General features: G+C 44.8%; 1 protein-coding gene across 1 annotated transcript; it reads left to right on the forward strand.

Annotated features, from left to right (window-relative positions):
• Positions 1-493: 493 nt before the first annotated feature.
• On the forward strand, positions 494-2,305 carry LOC137562225 (piggyBac transposable element-derived protein 4-like). The gene has a single exon (XM_068273558.1). The coding sequence runs from the start codon at positions 494-496 to the stop codon at positions 2,303-2,305; it is 1,812 nt and encodes a 603-aa protein (XP_068129659.1).
• The last annotated feature ends 18,025 nt before the right edge of the window (positions 2,306-20,330 follow it).

Genomic DNA, 20,330 nt, shown 5'->3' on the forward strand with positions numbered 1-20,330 from the left:
TGGATTGTGATTTTATTTACTGTGCTTTACTGCAGTTAGATAGGGGTTAGTATAATAGGCAGGGTATATAGTGTTTAGGGTATAGTGTAGGGTATTTAGGGTTTAGTATATAGTTTATTATATAGAGTAGGGTATATAGGGCTTAGTTTATAGTGTAGGGTATATAGGGATTAGTATATAGTGTAGGGTGTATAGGGTTTAGTATATAGGGGTTAGTATATAGTGTAGGGTGTATATATAGGCTTTAGTATATAGCGTAGGATATAAAGGGTTTAGTATATAGTGTCGGGTATATCGTGTAGGGTAAATCGGGTTTAGTGTACAGTGTAGGGTATATAGGGCTGTATATCAGTAGTGTAAAGGGTGGCATATAGGTTCAGGGTTTATACGCTTACGTATATAATGTCAGTGTGGGGTCTGATATTGTCTGTGCATATACAGGCTTGTTAGGGTATATTGTGTCCTTTATATTGTGTCCTGCACTATATACGTGATGGCGAAGAGATCTTTTACTGCTCAGCAGATTGTAGATCTGATCTGCCAGTCTGGGGAATCCAGTGAGGAATTAGACTCTGAAGAATCAGAGCCTGAAGATTCAGACTCAGAGTTTGAGCCAATCCCTGACAGTGACACCCTACCAAGTGAATCGGACGTGGAGGAGACTGAGAGTTCTGAGACAGCCATGCCAGAGCAGCCAAGCACTAGTCAGGAGCAGGAAGAGAGTGTCGCAACACCCAGACAGAGACGCCGCAGGCAACAGAGCGCTTCTACTAAACGTCGCCGCACTGACGTACCGGAGGAATTGCTTCACCCGGTGTGGTCGCCTGCCAACCTAGAAGCACCCTCAATTCCTCCTTTCACAGGCCAGGCTGGAATTAAAGTGCAAACGGCTAACCTCTCCCCAATTCAATTTATGGAACTCATAATCACTGATGAGCTCCTCGGCTCTATTGCTGAGCAAACAAACTTATACGCTCAGCAACACATTGCTGAGAAACCGCAATCCAGCTATGCGAGGCCTAAGAACTGGTGGCCCACTACAGTGGAGGAAATAAAAACATTTTTAGGCCTCACAATAAACATGGGCATTACCAAAAAAACAGACCTAAAACGGTATTGGTCGAAAAGACCAATTCAACATATGGGGATTTTTTCGCAAACAATGTCGAGGACACGTTATTTGACCATCTTGCGCTTCCTCCATTTCAGTGACAATTCCCAGTACCAAACCGGAGAAGATCCAAATATTGATCCCCTATACAAAATTCGGCCCCTAATTGACTACCTATCGCAAAAATTTTCAGAGGTATACGTGCCAGAAAAAAATATAAGTATTGACGAGTCCCTGGTACACTTCACTGGTCGACTTAGGATCAAGCAATACATCCCTTCCAAGCGTGCCAGATATGGCATAAAAATTTATAAGCTTTGTGAAAGCAGCACTGGCTTTACATGCGCTTTCCGAGTGTACGAGGGAAAAGACAGCCAGCTGGATCCACCTGGGTGCCCACCTTATATGGGCACAAATGGTAAAGTTGTCTGGGATCTGATTCACCCTCTCCTGAACAAAGGATACAACCTGTACCTAGACAACTATTACACCAGCATCCCACTATTCAAACATTTAGCGAGAGAGAACACGCCAGCTTGCGGTACCATCAGATCCAACCGCAAAGGCTTCCCTCAGAGCCTTGTCAACAAGCGCCTCAAACCTGATGAATCTGAGGGTCTCCGCAGTGAAGAGATGCTGGCTCTGAAGTACAGGGGAAAAAGGGACGTATATATGCTTTCAACCATACATACTCCTGAAAGCATAACACCCAGGACTGGAGCACAAGAGAAACCTAAATGTGTTCATGAGTACAGCCAATATATGGGTGGTGTAGACCGCAATGACGCGGCAATGAAGCCGTACCTGGCCGCACGCAAAACCAGATATTGGTATAAAAAATTAGGCTTATACTTGCTGCAGTTGGGAATTTACAACAGCTTTATACTATACAAAATGTCAAAAAACCCTCTCAGCAATTTAGAATTCCAGGAGGAAATAGCTGAATCTCTCATTTCCAAAGCTGCAACTCACCCTGGCAGAAGATTTGATTCAGTCGAGAGACTTTCTGGATATCATGTTCCAGAAATTATACCACAGACGGGGAAAAAGCAATACCCCCAGAAAAAGTGTAGGGTCTGCACTAAACAAAAAATAAGGACGGATACACGATACCATTGCCCCGAATGTCCCGAAAAACCAGGACTTTGTTTGAAAGACTGTTTCAAAGTGTACCACACCTGCCTAAATTTTTAACTTGGATTGTCCTTCAAATTTATGGTACACAAAGCGCCAGTAGCCACACATAGGCGATATAATTTTATTCAGAAGGAGCAACTGAAACCCCCCGCCCAAAAAAAATTGCTACATTTATTTTTTCTTCCCAAACATTCCATTCAAATTGAAGTATTGTAGGCATTCACCCCACAAATGATTCAGTAATTCCTTCTGAATAAAACGATACCACATATGCGTGGCTAGACTATTGCTTTAGTTCAAAGCTGTGCTGAGAAGAAGTTGTCAATTATTGAACCTTCAAAGACCATAAATCACACGTTTGCAATTTCCAGCACAGCCCGCTTTCAATTAAGTCTGAGGTAAAAAGTCCCTCAATTTCCCACCAAAATGAACCCATTTTGTAAACTAGACCCCCTGAAGTATCCATCCGTGGGGGCATTGATGATTTTGACAGCACATATTATTGGTGGAAATTGATGGAATGTATAAGGACAAAAAGAAAAATTCATTTATTTTATTCAATTTCCACCAATAATCTGTGCAGTCAAAATCATCAATGCCCCCATCGATGAATACCTCAGGGGGTCTATTTTACAGAATTTGACAGACTCTTTACCTCAGACTTCATCAAAAGCGGGCTGTATTGGAAAATGCAAGCGTGTGATTTATGGTCTTTGAAGGTTCAATAATTGACAACTTCTTCTAAGCACTGTATTGGACTAAAGCAATAGTCTAGCCACACATATGTGGTATCGTTTTATTCAGAAGGAATTACTGAATCATTTGTGGGGTGAATTTCTACAATACTTCAAAGCGTGTCTGTCACAAAACAGAAAAACTGACATGTCTGAATAAAAAAATGATTTTTTCTTTTTGTCGTTATACATTCCATCAATTTCCACCAATAATCTGTGCAGTCAAATTCACCAATGCCCCCATCAATGGATACCTCAGGAGGTCTAGTTTACAGAATGGGGTCATTTTGGCGGGAATTTGACAGACTTTTTACCTCAGACTTCATCAAATGCGGGCTGTGCTGGGAAAAGCAAGCGTGTGATTTATGGTCTTTGAAGGTTCAATTATTGACAACTTCTTCTAAGCTCTGTATTGGACTAAAGCAATAGTCTAGCCACACATATTTGGTATCGTTTTATTCAGAAGGAATTACTGAATCATTTGTGGGGTGAATTTCTACAATACTTCAAAGCATGTCTGTCACAAAACAGAAAAACTGACATGTCTGAATAAAAAAATGATTTTTTCTTTTTGTCGTTATACATTCCATCAATTTCCACCAATAATCTGTGCAGTCAAAATCACCAATGCCCCCATCGATGGATACCTCAGGAGGTCTAGTTTACAGAATGGGGTCATTTTGGCCGGAATTTGACAGACTTTTTACCTCAGACTTCATCAAAAGCGGGCTGTGCTGGGAAAAGCAAGCGTGTGATTTATGGTCTTTGAAGGTTCAATAATTGACAACTTCTTCTAAGCTCTGTATTGGACTAAAGCAATAGTCTAGCCACACATATTTGGTATCGTTTTATTCAGAAGGAATTACTGAATCATTTGTAAGGTGAATTTCTACAATACTTCAAAGCGTGTCTGTCAAAAAACAGAAAAAACTGACATGTCTGAATAAAAAAATGATTTTTTTTTTTGTCGTTATACATTCCATCAATTTCCACCAATAATCTGTGCAGTCAAAATCACCACTGCCCCCATCGATGGATACCTCAGGAGGTCTAGTTTACAGAATGGGGTCATTTTGGCGGGAATTTGACAGACTTTTTACCTCAGACTTCATCAAAAGCGGGCTGTGCTGGGAAATGCAAGCGTGTGATTTATGGTCTTTGAAGGTTCAATTATTGACAACTTCTTCTAAGCTCTGTATTGGACTAAAGCAATAGTATAGCCACACATATTTGGTATCGTTTTATTCAGAAGGAATTACTGAATCATTTGTGGGGTGAATTTTTACAATACTTCAAAGCATGTCTGTCACAAAACAGAAAAACTGACATGTCTGAATAAAAAAATGATTTTTTCTTTTTGTCGTTATACATTCCATCAATTTCCACCAATAATCTGTGCAGTCAAAATCACCAATGCCCCCATCGATGGATACCTCAGGAGGTCTAGTTTACAGAATGGGGTCATTTTGGCGGGAATTTGACAGACTTTTTACCTCAGACTTCATCAAAAGCGGGCTGTGCTGGGAAATGCAAGCGTGTGATTTATGGTCTTTGAAGGTTCAATAATTGACAACTTCTTCTAAGCTCTGTATTGGACTAAAGCAATAGTCTAGCCACACATATTTGGTATCGTTTTATTCAGAAGGAATTACTGAATCATTTGTGAGGTGAATTTCTACAATACTTCAAAGCGTGTCTGTCAAAAAACAGAAAAAACTGACATGTCTGAATAAAAAATTTTTTTTTTTTTTTGTCGTTATACATTCCATCAATTTCCACCAATAATCTGTGCAGTCAAAATCACCAATGCCCCCATCGATGGATACCTCAGGAGGTCTAGTTTACAGAATGGGGTCATTTTGGCGGGAATTTGACAGACTTTTTACCTCAGACTTCATCAAAAGCGGGCTGTGCTGGGAAATGCAAGCGTGTGATTTATGGTCTTTGAAGGTTCAATAATTGACAACTTCTTCTAAGCTCTGTATTGGACTAAAGCAATAGTCTAGCCACACATATTTGGTATCGTTTTATTCAGAAGGAATTACTGAATTATTTGTGGGGTGAATTTCTACAATACTTCAAAGCATGTCTGTCAAAAAACAGAAAAAACTGACATGTCTGAACAAAAAAAATGATTTTTTCTTTTTGTCGTTATACATTCCATCAATTTCCACCAATAATCTGTGCAGTCAAAATCACCAATGCCCCCATCGATGGATACCTCAGGAGGTCTAGTTTACAGAATGGGGTCATTTTGGTGGGAATGTTACTATTTCAGTGACTTAGTGCTTCAGAGAAGTGATGTACAACGCAGAAAACAAGCATTGTAGATTTTGTTCACTGAAAAGCAAAATTACACTTTTTTTCACAGTCTCTACAATGTACCAAAGATGTAAATAGTTTTCATTTTTTTTGCACATATATATTAGAAACATATGGCAGAATACATTTTGAAAAGAATTTATGTTTTAATTCAAGATATATACATATTTTTGGTTGAAAATTTCAGACAATATACATTTTTTTACTTTTTTTTAGCATAAATTCTCTTAAAAAACATATAAAATTCCATTATCAATATAATTAAGTGGTATAGATAAAAAGCCCTATTTGTTCTGAAAAAAACAATATCACATTTGTTTGGATAGACCAAAAATTTACTGAAATATCTAAACTCAAACAAAGCATGTCAAAACCAAAAAAAACGCTCTGGTCCTTAAGGCCATTTTATATGTTGGTCCTTAAGTGGTTAAGGGGCCCATACACTCAGCCGATTTTCTGGCCGACCGATCGATCCCGATCGATCGATCGATCGTTTGCAAATCGGTTGGCCAATCGACCGATCGATGGCCGATTTCGATCGATTTCGATGGATTTCCATCGAGCTGGCAGGATGGAAAATTTAGGTCGATCTGATGAGATTGCTTATCAGTTTGCATTGGCCTTAATGGAAATCTGATGGCAAAAAAAGGCCATCAGATAGAATTCCAATAGTTTTTAAACTGAAATCTATTGGAATTCTATCCTGGTAAAAAATGTTCTAAAAACGCATCAGATAGATCATCAGATGCATTTCTTATCTATCTGCTGCCAATCTGACGAGTGTATGGGCACCTTTAGTCGGAGAGCTTAATGGCTTGTTTGCATAGAGATAACAACTGGAGTTTCTCAACTCTTCCTGTACTGGAAACAATTACACTGATATATCAGATCTTAATGTTTTATTTCTTAGCTGTGCTACACATACAAATCATAATATCATCATTTTTTTTTCGCTTCAGTGTCTCTTTAATTCTAAAAAACAAAATGATATTTACTCACCCAGGGCATCCCTCAGCCCCCTGAAGCTGGATGGTGCCCTCGCAGCCCCGCTCCGATCGTCCTGTCCCCGCCAGCGCCTACTTCCGGGTTCATCGACAGCCGCCGACAGGCTGGGAACGCGAGTGATTTTCCGCGTTCCCAGCCGCTATATCACCCTCTATGCTGCTATAGCGTATATGTGATACGCTATAGCAGCATAGAGGGTGGTATAGCGGCTGGGAACGCGGAAAAATCACTCGCGTTCCCAGCCTGTCAGCGGCTGTCGCCGAACCCGGAAGTAGCCGCCGGCGGGGACTGGACGATCGGAGCGGGGCTGCAAGGGCACCATCCAGCTTCAGGGGGCTAAGGGATGCCCCGGGTGAGTAAATATCATTCTTTTTTTAGACTTAAGTATTCCTTTAATAAATTCTGAAATGTATGCCATGTATGGGTGTGGGGAGGTGCGCATATGCTTACCTTATTTTAATAAACAGACCCACGCTTATATTTAAAATTAACTCCATCCCTTCCACACTCTCCCATACTATCCTATCTATATATATAATAGAGTAAGTGCCTCAACCTTCAAGCAAGAAGAAGAAGTAGCGCCCTGCCCCCAGGGCCGGTCCAAGCAAGAAGAAGGGGCTGGTCCAAGCAAGAAGAAGAAGTAGTGTCATTTCAAACCAAGGGCAAAGAGGGATAATTTGCATGTTCAGTAGCAGTGCATTGTGGGTAACCATAAATGTTCACTTATAGCTGAATTATTGCAGATTTGCTTCTGTTTTAAGAAGGAAAATTACACCAAGCTTTGCTTTTTTTAGTAGGAGGGCTTTTTGGTCTCTTTTATCCTCCTATACATTCTTAGTAGTTTGCGTCACCCTGAGCTGCTTGGTTACTCTGTTGTACTGGTCCAAGCCCTATCTCATACAGCCTTATCAATCCCTGCTATGTACTGATGAGGACCAAACGTCTGAAATAGGCTGTCACATGTGGGTTTGATATGACTGTGTAAAACTTAAAGCTATAGGCTTGCTTTACTTACCAAGGGTGAAAAGGAATAATTTGCATATTTAGTAGTGGTGCATTGTGGGTAATCACAAATGTTCACTTACAGTGGGTTGCAAAAGTATTCGGCCCCCTTGAAGTTTTCCACATTTTGTCATATTACTGCCACAAACATGAATCAATTTTATTGGCATTTCACATAAAAGACCAACACAAAGTGGTGAACGTGTGAGAAGTGGAATGAAAATCATACATGATTCCAAACATTTTTTACAAATAAATAACTGCAAAGTGGTGTGTGCATAATTATTCGGCCCCCCTTGATCTGAGTGCAGTCAGTTGCCTATAGACATTGCCTGATGAGTGCTAATGACTAAATAGAGTGCACCTGTGTGTAATCTAATGTCAGTACAAATACAGCTGCTCTGTGAGGGCCTCAGAGGTTGTCTAAGAGAATATTGGGAGCAACAACACCGTAAAGTCCAAAGAACACACAAGACAGGTCAGGGATAAAGTTATTGAGAAATTTAAAGCAGGCGTAGGCTACAAAAAGATTTCCAAAGCCTTGAACATCCCACGGAGCACTGTTCAAGCGATCATTCAGAAATGGAAGGAGTATGGCACAACTGTAAACCTACCAAGACAAGGCCGTCCACCTAAACTCACAGGCCGAACAAGGAGAGCGCTGATCACAAATGCAGTCAAGAGGCCCATGGTGACTCTGGACGAGCTGCAGAGATCTACAGCTCAGGTGGGAGACTCTGTCCATAGGACAACTATTAGTCATGCACTGTACAAAGTTAGCCTTTATGGAAGAGTGGCAAGAAGAAAGGCATTGTTAACAGAAAGCATAAGAAGTCCCGTTTGCAGTTTGCCACAAGCCATGTGGAAGACACAGCAACCACGTGGAAGAAGGTGCTCTGGTCAGATGAGACCAAAATGGAACTTTTTGGCCAAAATGCAAAACCCTATGTGTGGCGGAAAACTAACACTGCACATCACCCTGAACACACCATCCCCACTGTCAAATATGGTGGTGGCAGCATCACGCTCGGGGGGTGCATCTCTTTAGCAGGAACAGGGAAGCTGTTTAGAGTTGATGGGAAGATGGATGGAGCCAAATACAGGGCAAACTTGGAAGAAAACCTCTTGGAGACTGCAAAAGACTTGAGACTGGGGCGGAGGTTCACCTTCCAGCAGGACAATGACCCTAAACATAAAGCCAGGGCAACAAAGGAATGGTTTAAAACAAAACATATCTATGTGTTAGAATGGCCCAGTCAAAGTCCAGATCTAAATCCAATTGAGAATCTGTGGCAAGATCTGAAAACTGCTGTTCACAAACGCTGTCCATCTAATCTGACTGAGCTGGAGCTGTTTTGCAAAGAAGAATGGGCAAGGATTTCAGTCTCTAGATGTGCAAAGCTGGTAGAGACATACCCTAAAAGACTGGCAGCTGTAATTGCAGCAAAAGGTGGTTCTACAAAGTATTGACTCAGGGGGCCGAATAATTACGCACACCCCACTTTGCAGTTATTTATTTGTAAAAAAATGTTTGGAATGATGTATGATTTTCGATCCACTTCTCACATATACTCCACTTTGTATTGGTCTTTCACGTGGAATTCCAATAAAATTGATGCATGTTTGTGGCAGTAATGTGACAAAATGTGTAAAACTTCAAGGGGGCCAAATACTTTTGCAACCCACTGTATAGCTGAATTATTGCAGATTTTCAGTTTTAAGAAGGCAAATTACACCAAGCTTTGATTTTTTTAGTAGAAGGTTTTTTTGGTCCCTTTTATCCCCCTATACATTCTGAGTGGTTTGGGTCTACCTGAGCTGCTTGGTTACTCTGTTGTACTGGTCCAAGCCCTATCTCACACAGCCATATCAATCCTTGCCATGTACAGATGAGGACCAAAAGTCTGAAACAGGCTGTCACATGTGGATTTGATATGGCTGTGTAAAATTTAAAGCTATAGGCTTGCTATACACCAGTGGTTCTGGATGCTTGCTTGGCTTACTAAGGGTGAAAAGGAATTATTTGCATATTTAGTAGCAGTGCATTATGGGTAACCACAAATGTTCACTTATAGCTGAATTATTGCAGATTTCCTTCTGTTTTAAAAAGGCAAATTACACCAATACAGTGTGCGGCATTGCAGGAAGTGACAGTGGAACGCACGATGGAACACGGAAGAGGTGAGTCATCCCCGCCCGCTGCCTCTTACTAATAGTGGCGGCTGCTACTGTGCTTAAGCAGGAGGGGGAGCGCACATTAGGGACCCAGGTGAGGGGGGGGGGGGGGGGTTCCTGCTGAGCTTAAAGTGAACCTAAAGCCAAGTAAAAAAAATGAGATTAACTCACCTGGGGCTCCCCTCAGCCCCCTGCAGCCGATCGGTGCCCTCGCAGCCCCGCTCCGATGGTCCAGGACCCGCCGGCGAACACTTCCGATTTGGCCGTCACCAGCCGACAGGCATGGGAACAAGAGTGATTGTTCGCGTTCCCAGCCTGTATATCGCCCCCTATACTGCTATTGCGGGAGGCCGCAATAGCAGCATAGGGGGGATATACAGGCTGGGAACGCGAACAATCACTTGCGTTCCCATGCCTGTCTGCCGGTGACAGCCAAACCGGAAGTGTTCGCCGGCGGGTCCTGGACCATCGGAGCGGGGCAGCGAGGGCACCGATCGGCTGCAGGGGGCTGGGGGAAGCCCCAGGTGAGTTAATCTCATTTTTTTACTTGGCTTTAGGTTCACTTTAAGCTGGAGGGGTAGTGCACATGGGGAACCCAGGTGAGGGGGGGGGGGGTTCCTGCTGAGCTTAAGCTGGAGGTAGAGCGTACATGGGGGACCCAGTTGAGGGGGGGTCCAACCCCCCTCCCCGCAGCTGTGCCCAATACCCCCTTCCTGCCCTCTACCCTCTTATGCGGCGTATGCTACGCCGCGGGTCGGCTAGTTTTATTTTTGCAGGAAAAAAAGAGGCAAATAAAAAAAAATACATAAATAGTTACCTTAGGGACTGAACTTTTTTAATATGTATGCCAATAGGGTATATTACTGTTATTTTTTTACTTATGGGCTTGTAATTAACCAGCTGAGCGGTCTGGACGAGCTCAGCTCGTCCAACACCGCCAGCGGCTGCCGCTCAGGCCCTGCTGGGCCGATTTTAATGAAATAAAAAGCAGCACACGCAGCCGGCACTTTGCCAGCCGCGTGTGCTGCCTGATCGCCGCCGCTCTGCGGCGATTCGCCGCGAGCAGCGGCGAAAGAGGGTCCCCCCAGCCGCCTGAGCCCAGCGTAGCCGGAACAAAAAGTTCCGGCCAGCGCTAAGGGCTGGATCGGAGGCGGCTGACGTCACGACGTCGGCTGACGTCGATGACGTCACTCCGCTCGTCGCTATGGCGACGATATAAGCAAAACAAGGAAGGCCGCTCATTGCGGCCTTCCTTGTTTATTCTGGGCGCCGGAGGCGATCGGAAGATCGCCTCCGGAGCGCCCTCTAGTGGGCTTTCATGCAGCCAACTTTCAGTTGGCTGCATGAAATAGTTTTTTTTTTATTTAAAAAAAACCCTCCCGCAGCCACCCTGGCGATTTAATCAGAACGCCAGGGTGGTTAAAGTAATGGACACAAAGCTGAAAAAAATGCACCTTTATTTCCAAATAAAATATTGGCGTCAAACATTGTACCAGGTAAATATTTTAAACGTTGCAATAATTAGGACAAATAGGCAAATAAAATGTGTGGCTTTTATTCACAGTAGAACTTTTTATTTTAAAACTATAATGGCTGAAAACTGAGAAAAAATGATTTTTTTTTTCAATTTTTTTCTTATTATTTCCATTAAAATGCATTTAGAATAAAATAATTCTTAGCATAATGTACCTCCCAAAGAAAGCCTAATTGGTCGCCAAAAAAATAAGATATAGATTATTTTGTTGTAATTAGTAGTGATTAAGTTATTGGCGAAAGAAAGGAGGAGAGCTGACAGGTGAAAATTGCTCTGGTCCTAAAGGGGAAAAAAAAACCAGCGGTCAAGTGGTTAAGGGCCTGTTTCCACTAGTGCGGAAACCGGGCCGAATCCGCAGAATTTCCCACAAGCAAATCGCTCGGGGAAACTTTGCCACAGGAAATAATGGCGCCGCCGGGCGAATCACTTGCCCTAGCGATTTGGCCGACATTGCCATCAGTTTTCATGCGAGAGGCAGCGAATCCCATAGCCGTGCATGACACGGCTTTTGGGATTCAGTCCCGCCGCGCGGTGGCTAGTGGTAACTGGCCCTAAAGGGTTATGTAAGCCAAAAACGCTCCCGTTGCTGGGATCGCTCTGTGCATGTGCAGTAGTGATTTTCCTATACTGTTCATGTGCAGAACACTCCCAGCAGCAGGAGCACAATCAGGGTGCGTGTGGCTGGCCAGCTTTGCAAAGGTCACAGCTTTTTTGCTGGAGAAAAGTGGAAGGACGGCACAAGCACATGATGACTCCAGAGGGCTGCAAGAAACCTCAGGAAAGTTAAATGGCTTTTTTTTATTTTAAGTTAAAGTACCCCTGACCTGGTCCCAAATACTTTTAAAATTGTTTTATTACTGGTGCTGTGACTTTGTCATAGCACCATCCTCCCACCCTCCAGCGCCCCCTGTGGCCCCATGCTGGCGTCAGTTATGAGCGGGGAGGAAGTAGCAGTTCTTCTCTCTGAGCCTCCTTAACTTTGCCCCCTCCATTCGCAGCTTTAGTTCCGTATGTGATTCACTGCACGCAGCACTCAGGGAGCTGCGGTGTGTGCGGGCTTGTGGTAATCAAGATCGGAAGGATATCCGACCTCAATTACCACAAGCCCGCACCGCATACAGTGCAGCTCCCATGCACGCTGTGTGCAATGGATCAGATACGAAATTAAAGCGACAGATGGAGGGGGCGGGATTATGGACACACAGAGGGGAGTTCCTCCACGCTCATTTTCAATGTTCTGCTAAGTCCAAGATTACGACTGAGCAGAACGGGGGCCACAGGGGACTCTGGAGAAGGGAGGATGATGCTGTGACTTAGTCACAGCACCAATAATAAAACACCATAAAAAGTTTAAGGGGGGGATGTAAACCGGGGTAGGAATACTTTAAGATTTCCTTTAAGCCTTATACACATACTAGACAGTCTACGACTAGGGTGGTTGTTCAGCAGTGTCTCAGTCCAGAATCTAGCTTGTAAAACTGCCCATGATGTCACTTAATCCAGCACACTGGATTGTTAATTGACACTGACAAACTAGTACATTGTGATTTTTCTTACCCAGCCCGCTGGAAGCAATCATTTGTGAGCCATCCCGTTGTCTCTTCTCCTCTCTCTGTTGAACAATACAGGCTGCTCTGCTCTGGCCAAGATGTGTGTCTGTATAGCGCTCATTCTGTGAACTGCTGTCCTAGTGATCAATGCATGTGTAGGCACCTTTATTAAAGGGGAACTTCAGCCTAACCAAACATACTGCCATCAAGTTACATTAGTTATGTTAATTAGAATAGATAGGTAATATAATCTCTTACCCACCCTGTTTTAAAAGAACAGGCAAATGTTTGTGATTCATGGGGGCTGCCATCTTTGTCATGGGGGCAGTCATCTTTTTGGTTGAAAGGAGGTGACAAGGAGCAGGAGACACAGTTCCAACTATCCTGTGTCCTGATCACCCCTCCCAGCTGCACACGCTAGGCTTCAAATGTCAAATTCAAAATGTAAAAAAAAAAAAAAAAAAAAAAAAAATGCACCAAAACAGCAGAACGAGAACAACAAAATCAGAAATCCCATCATGCTTTGCACAGCGTCAGGGGAAAAAAGCCCGGGCAGTTTTCTTCTGTGCAGCTAAAAATTAGGTTTGTATAAGAGAAACAAAGTTCTGATGCTGTGAAACTGTTAAAGAAACACAAAGCCTTTTCATTGCTGCTGAGTCGATTTTTAGTCCGGATGTTCACTTTAGGGCTGAGGGGAAAGAGTGAAGGCTAGATATTGTGACAGCCGGACAGGTGAGTGCACTCTGCTGGGAGTACTCTGCAGGGGGCAAGGGGGGAGCACTGTCAGCTTGAGGGGAGACATGGAGACACTGGGGTTACAGTACTACAATACTTGGGGACCAGCAGACCTAATGCTGCATTGAGTGGGTCAGACATTCGGCACCCTTATACTGCTTTATTTGGGGGTAGGTTGCGTGTCAGTGAGTAGCAGTGATTATTCAGTGCAATGAAAGTAAAAACAAACAAAACTCACTTGTGTTAGCTTAGAACACTGAGGGCTGGTTCACACTGCAAGAGCTTTTCTAAGCGCTTGTGATTTTAAAAGCTCTTGCTAATGTAATACTCAGAGGCGTGGCTAGGGTTTTCAGCGCCTGGAGACAAAGATGGTTTTTGCGTCCTCCCCTGGACAAAATGGGCGTGGCCAGACATCAGAATATGGTCATGGTGGAGTGAAATGTTATTTAGATAGTCATATGTGCCCCCTTAACTTATTCAGATAGCCAGGTGCAAATAGCCAAATGTGTTCCCCTCTAGATAGCCAGATGTGCCCCCTTCACCCTGTTTAAATAGCCAGATGTGTTCCCCTCTAGATAGCCAGATGTGCCCCCCTTCACCCTGTTTAAAAAGCCAGATGTCCCCCCCTTCACCCTGTTTAAATAGCCAGATGTGCCCCCTTGACCCTTTTTAAATAGCCAGATGTGCCCCCCTTCACCTTGTTTAGATAGCCAGATGTGTCCCCCTTCACCCTGTTTAGATAGCCAGATGTGTCCCCTTTAGATAGCTTTATTCTGCTGCTGACTCTTCTGCAGAGGGAGGTAGAGAAGCAGGGGCACTTTGGGAAGCCAGAAAGCCATTTCTCATGCACGTGGGGGTGCAATGGCCGTGCTGAGCGCCCTCACAGTGCTGCACCCAAGGACATATGTCCCCCCTTTGCCCACCCATAGCTACGCCTCTGGTAATACTATGAATTTGTTCTCACTGGAGCGATAGTGCTTTATAAAAATCACCCATAGCATTGCATTTGCATTAGAGGTTACATTAGTGGTTATTCCGCATCCACAGATGTAGTGTGAATAATTCCAAGGCAGGGAATTCCCGTAATGTCACTAGTAACAGGGCAAGCTTAGGACGTCACACATAACCGCATGCTACAGCACAGGAAATGCTGGGGGAAAGCTCTCTGCACAGCTATCTACAGTATGTTTCCTTTCTGGTGTGTGGGACACACATCAGCTGCTTTGAAGCACAGCACACCATGTTTTCTCATATCATACTTTTTTGCCAGTTTTTGCCACTCGTGTATTTTATCTTTACAACCTTTTTTTTTTTTTAACACAGCAGCACTTCCCAACTTTCATTTCAGAACTTTCTCAGTGAAGGCTCATTCAAGCACAGGCGATTTTTAAAATCGCCCACAAAATGCTTGTGCAATGAATGTCTATGAGAAGGTTCCTATCAGCACGGTTTGTGCGCTGTTAGTTCAGCAATGTGGTGCCTGTACCATTTTTGCGGCGATTTTCATATAATGGAAGGTATAGGAAGAGCGCTAAACTCTCACAAAACCGCTTTATGCTGCGTTTGTGTTTTTTTAGAATAAATACATTGTATTTATTCTTTTCCGGGTCAAAGAGTTCACTTCTTGGCTTGCGTCAGGGAGTGAATCTCAAAACCGCTCTGGCAACGCGCTTAGAAAAGTGATTTTTCCAAAAACGCAACACACAGTGGAGCGCCGGAAGAGGGGGAAAAAAGCACACAAAAATGCAAACCGCTTGCGATTTTAGGTGTGAATGAGGCCTAACTCTTATTGGAAACTTGTGATAGTGAAATCAGGTGATGCCTGATGACACAGATTTTCCAGTCTGCAGTGGGCAAATTGGAAATGAAATGTATTATTTTGGTAAGAGGGCTTTCTGGTCACTTTTTGCTGCGTATACTCTCCTAGTGGTGCTGGGTCACCGTGAGCTGTCTGGGTATTCTGTAGTACTGATCCAAGCCCTCTCCCATAGAGCCCTGTCAAACTGGTGTGGCTCTATAAAATGTATCAGCTACAGGCTCACTATGCACCAGCGGTTCTGGATGTGCAGCCTGGCTTTCAAATGTAGAAAGATTTGCATATTCAGGGGTGATGCATCATAGGAAACAACCATTGCTCAATGCTGAATAAAAGTTTTTTGGTCTCTTTAGCCATGAGCGTAGCAATCACCCCTGCGACCTCTGCCATCGCATGGGGGCCCAGATGCTTTAGGGGCCCTTCTGCCTCCATCTACCCAACCACAAGTGCTGCCAATTAGCAAGGAAATTCCCATTTACTCACAAAAAACGTGCAGGAGTGTGTGTAATTATTTCCTGCTTCCAGAGGCTGCTTCACAGCACCACACTAACTGCTGCCATTTGCTGGCTCCCAATCCGTGGGGTTTGGGTACATAGGGGGCCCCATGCTATCATTTTTGCAGGGGGCCCTGTAAAGTCTAGTTACGACCCTGCTTTTAGCCCTTTATTCCTGGTGGTTCTGGATCACCATGAGCTTGCTGGGTATTCCTTAGTATTGGTCCTAGTACTATCCCATAGAACCATGTCAATCCATGCCAGGCACAGATGAGGACCATGAAATCTGAAACAGGCTGTATGCTTGTTGAGTTGATGTGGCTCTGTAACATCTGTAAGCAATAGGCTTGCTATACACCAGCAGTCCTGAAAATGTGCCTGACATTTTGGCTGTTTTCGCTTTTGTGACCCTACCCACATGGAAATTCCAATGCATTTTACAGCCTATTAAAATCAATAGGCTTCATCCAAATCCCCGTGTATCAAGAAAAAAAAAAAACAGCCGTCCGGAAGCATAAAATGTAATTACAAATGCAAACACCCTTAGCTCATGGCTAAAGTCAGACGATAATCAACATCCATTGCATTAACCAGCTGCCGCCCGCGTCACGCCAGTAGGCGTGGCCGCGGCGGCAGCCCCAGGACCGCCTAACGCCGATTGGCGGAAGGTCCTGTCAAACAGAAATGCGGGCGATCGCGCGCATGCGCGCGCACATCGCCCGGCATGACTTGCAGCCCCCCTGTGTCATCAGCCCGCCGGCCAATTAGCAGCGCCGGCGGGCTGCGATCTTTCAAATAGCCCTATCCCAAGTGTATAATACACGTTGTTATGTAAACAACGTGTATTATACTGGCTGCCTCCTCCTCTCCTGGTCACAGCGCGCCCGGACCACCAGGAGAGAGGACGGCAGCCCTGCTCAGTAAGCCACACACGTTTCCCCGCTCGATCCCCCACCCGATTGCCGCTGATCACCCCCACTACCCCCCTCACTGGCCCTGCCAAGGCGTCTGACTGAGGTCTGAGTGTCATCTGGTCGCCTGTCACAGCTCTGATCGAGGTCTGTGTGACATGTGAGTGGCATGTGAGTGACATCATTGCCTGTGCACAGTTTTTTGACTTCTGATTGATTGATTGATTGATTGCGTTGTGATTATTGATCATCTGTGATTGCCCTGTGTTTTCAATTGCTGTATACATTGGTTGGCATCTGACAGCGGCACTGTGATTGATATCTGGTCGCCTGTCACAGCTCTGATCGAGGTCTGAGTGAGATCTATTGTCTGTGCACTGATTTTTGACATCTGATTGATTGATTGATTAGTGATTGGTATTTGATCATCTGTGATTGCCTGAGATTTCAATTGTTGTTTACATTGGTTGGCATCTGACAGCGGCGCTGTGATTGATATCTGGTCGCCTGTCACAGCTCTGATCGAGGTCTGAGTGACATCTATTGTCTGTGCACTGATTTTTGACGATTGATTGATTGATTAGTGATTGGTATTTGATCATCTGATTGCCTGAGATTTCAATTGCCGTTTACATTGGTTGGCATCTGACAGTGGCACTGTGATTGATATCTGGTCGCCTGTCACAGCTCTGATCGAGGTCTGAGTGAGATCTGAGTGACATCTATTGTCTGTGTACTGATTTTTGACATCTGATTGATTGATTAGTGATTGGTTTTTGATCATCTGTGATTTCCCTGTGATTCCAATTGCTGTTTACATTTGTTGGAATCTGACAGCGGCACTGTGATTGATATCTGGTCGCCTGTCACAGCTCTAAGGGCTCGTTTCCACTATTGCGTTGCGAAATCGCTGCGGCAAAATTCGCATGCAGATGCGAATTTTGCATGCGTGTGCATGCGAATTTTCATGCGAATTCGCATGGATGATGATGCATGTGAATTTAACCATGGCAATGCCGGTGTGCTTTTCCATTGATTTCATGCGAATTCGCATGCGAATTCGCATGAAAATTCGCATACCAAAACAGCATGCGAATTTCCTATTAAATACATTAGCGGCGATTCGCATGCGTTCCACTCTCAGGCGAATTCGTTGGCTCTTTTGTGCGTTTTTTCACCGCTGAAAAAAACGCACCTCAACAACGCTACAGTGGAAACAGGCCCATCCACTTGCATTACATGTGCGAATCTGCATGCGTTGGACGCATGCAGATTCGCGATAGTGGAAACGAGCCCTGATCGAGGTCTGAGTGACATCTATTGCCTGTGCACTGTTTTTTTGGCCAGTGAGTTAGCTAGGCCCCTTTTGTTAGGTAGTTAGCGCCCAGCCCACTACACCGCAATCACTATAAGTCGCTGATTAGCGTCATCACTGTCGCTAATCTGCATTGGTACTATATAGTATCTGTAAGTGATCAGTACTGATCACAGTCAGATCTATATAAGTACGTTAGGGTCACCTTAGAGTAGGCTCCACTAAAAACGCAGTGTTTGCCCGATCAGGCCTGATCGTTCTGCCGCACTTGCGTTCAGCCCTCCCCACCAAGTGAAAGAAATTTTTGTTTTCTGATCACTGCAAAAAAACACAATAGCTGCGACGCTATAAAGATCAGTTTTGATTTTTTTTTTTAAAATCAAAACTGAGCGATCGCAGCTCTTTACTTAACAAATACTCCCATTTGCTAGACAGGTGCATTTTTTCCTGGGTGGTCTCAGAGGAATACCCCCTAAATTTAGCAGCCCAAAATGGCAAAAAAGATGTATTCCCTGCAAGAGGCCTACAATATTATGGCCGAGTCGGGTGAGAGTGATTGGGACTTCTCATCCGATGAATCCGGCTCAGAATATGAACCTGTAGAGGACAGTGACTCTCTGACCGATAGTTCTGATGACGAGGTTGTGGTCCCTGCTAGCGCCAGGCGTTCCCGACCCCATGTCAGTGGACCACAGGTTGCGCAGGATCAACCTCAAGGCCAGCAGAGTGGTGCTAGCGCTGATCCAGATTTTGATGGTGAGGCATGCACCAACAGCGCAGCACATCCTGGACTTGAAACCAGTACTGCCGTAGACCCTGGTGAAGTGGCGAGCACCAGCATGGCAGTTGAAACTGGTTCGGCGGTACGTGCAGTAAGACCCCAGTCGCAGCCACCAGAAACACGGGCCCGTAGTACCCCTAGGCTCCCAGAGGTGCTGGCAAACCCTCATTGGAAGTTCCCTAATTCCGCCGCACCCGTAGTGCCCCCTTTCACCGCCCAGTCTGGAGTCCAGGTGGAGACAGATCATCTAGGATCGGCCCTAGACGCTTTTCATCTGATCTTCACCGAGGATCTCTACGACTTAGTCGTGGCAGAGACCAACCGTAAGGCCACACAATTTATCACCGCCAATCCGAACAGCTCCCATGCCCAGCCTTTTCGGTGGAAACAGGTCACAGTTTTCGAATTTAAAATCTTTTTGGGCCTTCTCCTTAACATGGGTCTAACTAAAAAAAATGTATTGCGGTCCTATTGGTCTACGCACCCAATACATCACATGCCCATGTACTCTGCTGCCATGTCCAGGTCACGTTTTGAGGACATCCTGCGCTTCCTGCACTTTAATGATGATACAACCTGTCATGAAAGAGGCCACGCTGACTATGACCGGCTCCACAAATTTCGGCCCCTCATAGACCACCTGTCATCCAAATTTGCAGATGCTTACACCCCTGAACAGAACATCTGTATAGACGAGTCCCTCGTACATTTTACCGGGCGCCTTGGCATTAAGCAGTACATCCCAACCAAGCGCGCCCGGTATGGGGTCAAGCTGTATAAGCTCTGTGAAAGGGTCACAGGCTATACATATCGCTTTAGGGTCTATGAGGGCAAAGACACAAAATTGGAGCCGGTCGGATGCCCTGACTACCTGGGGTGCAGTGGCAAGATTGTGTGGGACTTGGTGTCACCCTTATTCCACAAGGGGTACCATCTCTATGTGGACAACTACTACACAAGTGTGGCCCTCTATCAGCATTTGAAGATACTCGGAATTCCTTGCTGTGGCACCGTGCGGCCTAGTCGCCGGGGCTTCCCCCAATATCTCACTGCTACCCGACTTGCACGGGGGGAGAGGGCTGCCTTGTGTAATGACGACCTTCTTGCAGTGAAATGGAAGGACAAGAGGGACGTTTACCTTCTGTCGACCATTCACGGAGACACGACAGTCCAAATTCAGCGAGCAACTGAGGTTGTTGAGAAACCCCTCGCCGTCCACGACTATAATTTAAACATGGGAGGGGTGGACTTCAATGACCAGATGTTGGCTCCCTATTTAGTTTCCCGAAGGACCAGCCGCTGGTATAAGAAAGTGGCTATTTACTTGATTCAATTGGCAATGTACAACAGCTTTGTTCTCTACAGTAAGGCTGGGAGAACAGGATCCTTCCTTAAATTTCAGGAAGAGATCATTTCGGAACTCCTGTATCCAGGAGGGGCCGTGGCCAATCCCCCTGATGTAGTTAGCCGGCTACATGAAAGACACTATGCTTATGTCTTTCCAAGTACCCCAGGTCAACGCACCCCAAGAAAACATTGTCGTGTCTGTAAGAGGAATGGAATGAGGCGTGACACCACTTTATTGTCCCTACTGTCCTGACCAGCCTGCCCTATGCATAGGGGAGTGTTTTGAAAAGTTCCACGAACAGATTCGCTATTGGAGTAGGGAACGTGAGACACAGTAGTAATCTCTCAAGGCTCTTTCACA

This window comes from Hyperolius riggenbachi, chromosome 3 (assembly GCF_040937935.1).
Source record: "Hyperolius riggenbachi isolate aHypRig1 chromosome 3, aHypRig1.pri, whole genome shotgun sequence".
NCBI lineage: Eukaryota > Metazoa > Chordata > Amphibia > Anura > Hyperoliidae > Hyperolius > Hyperolius riggenbachi.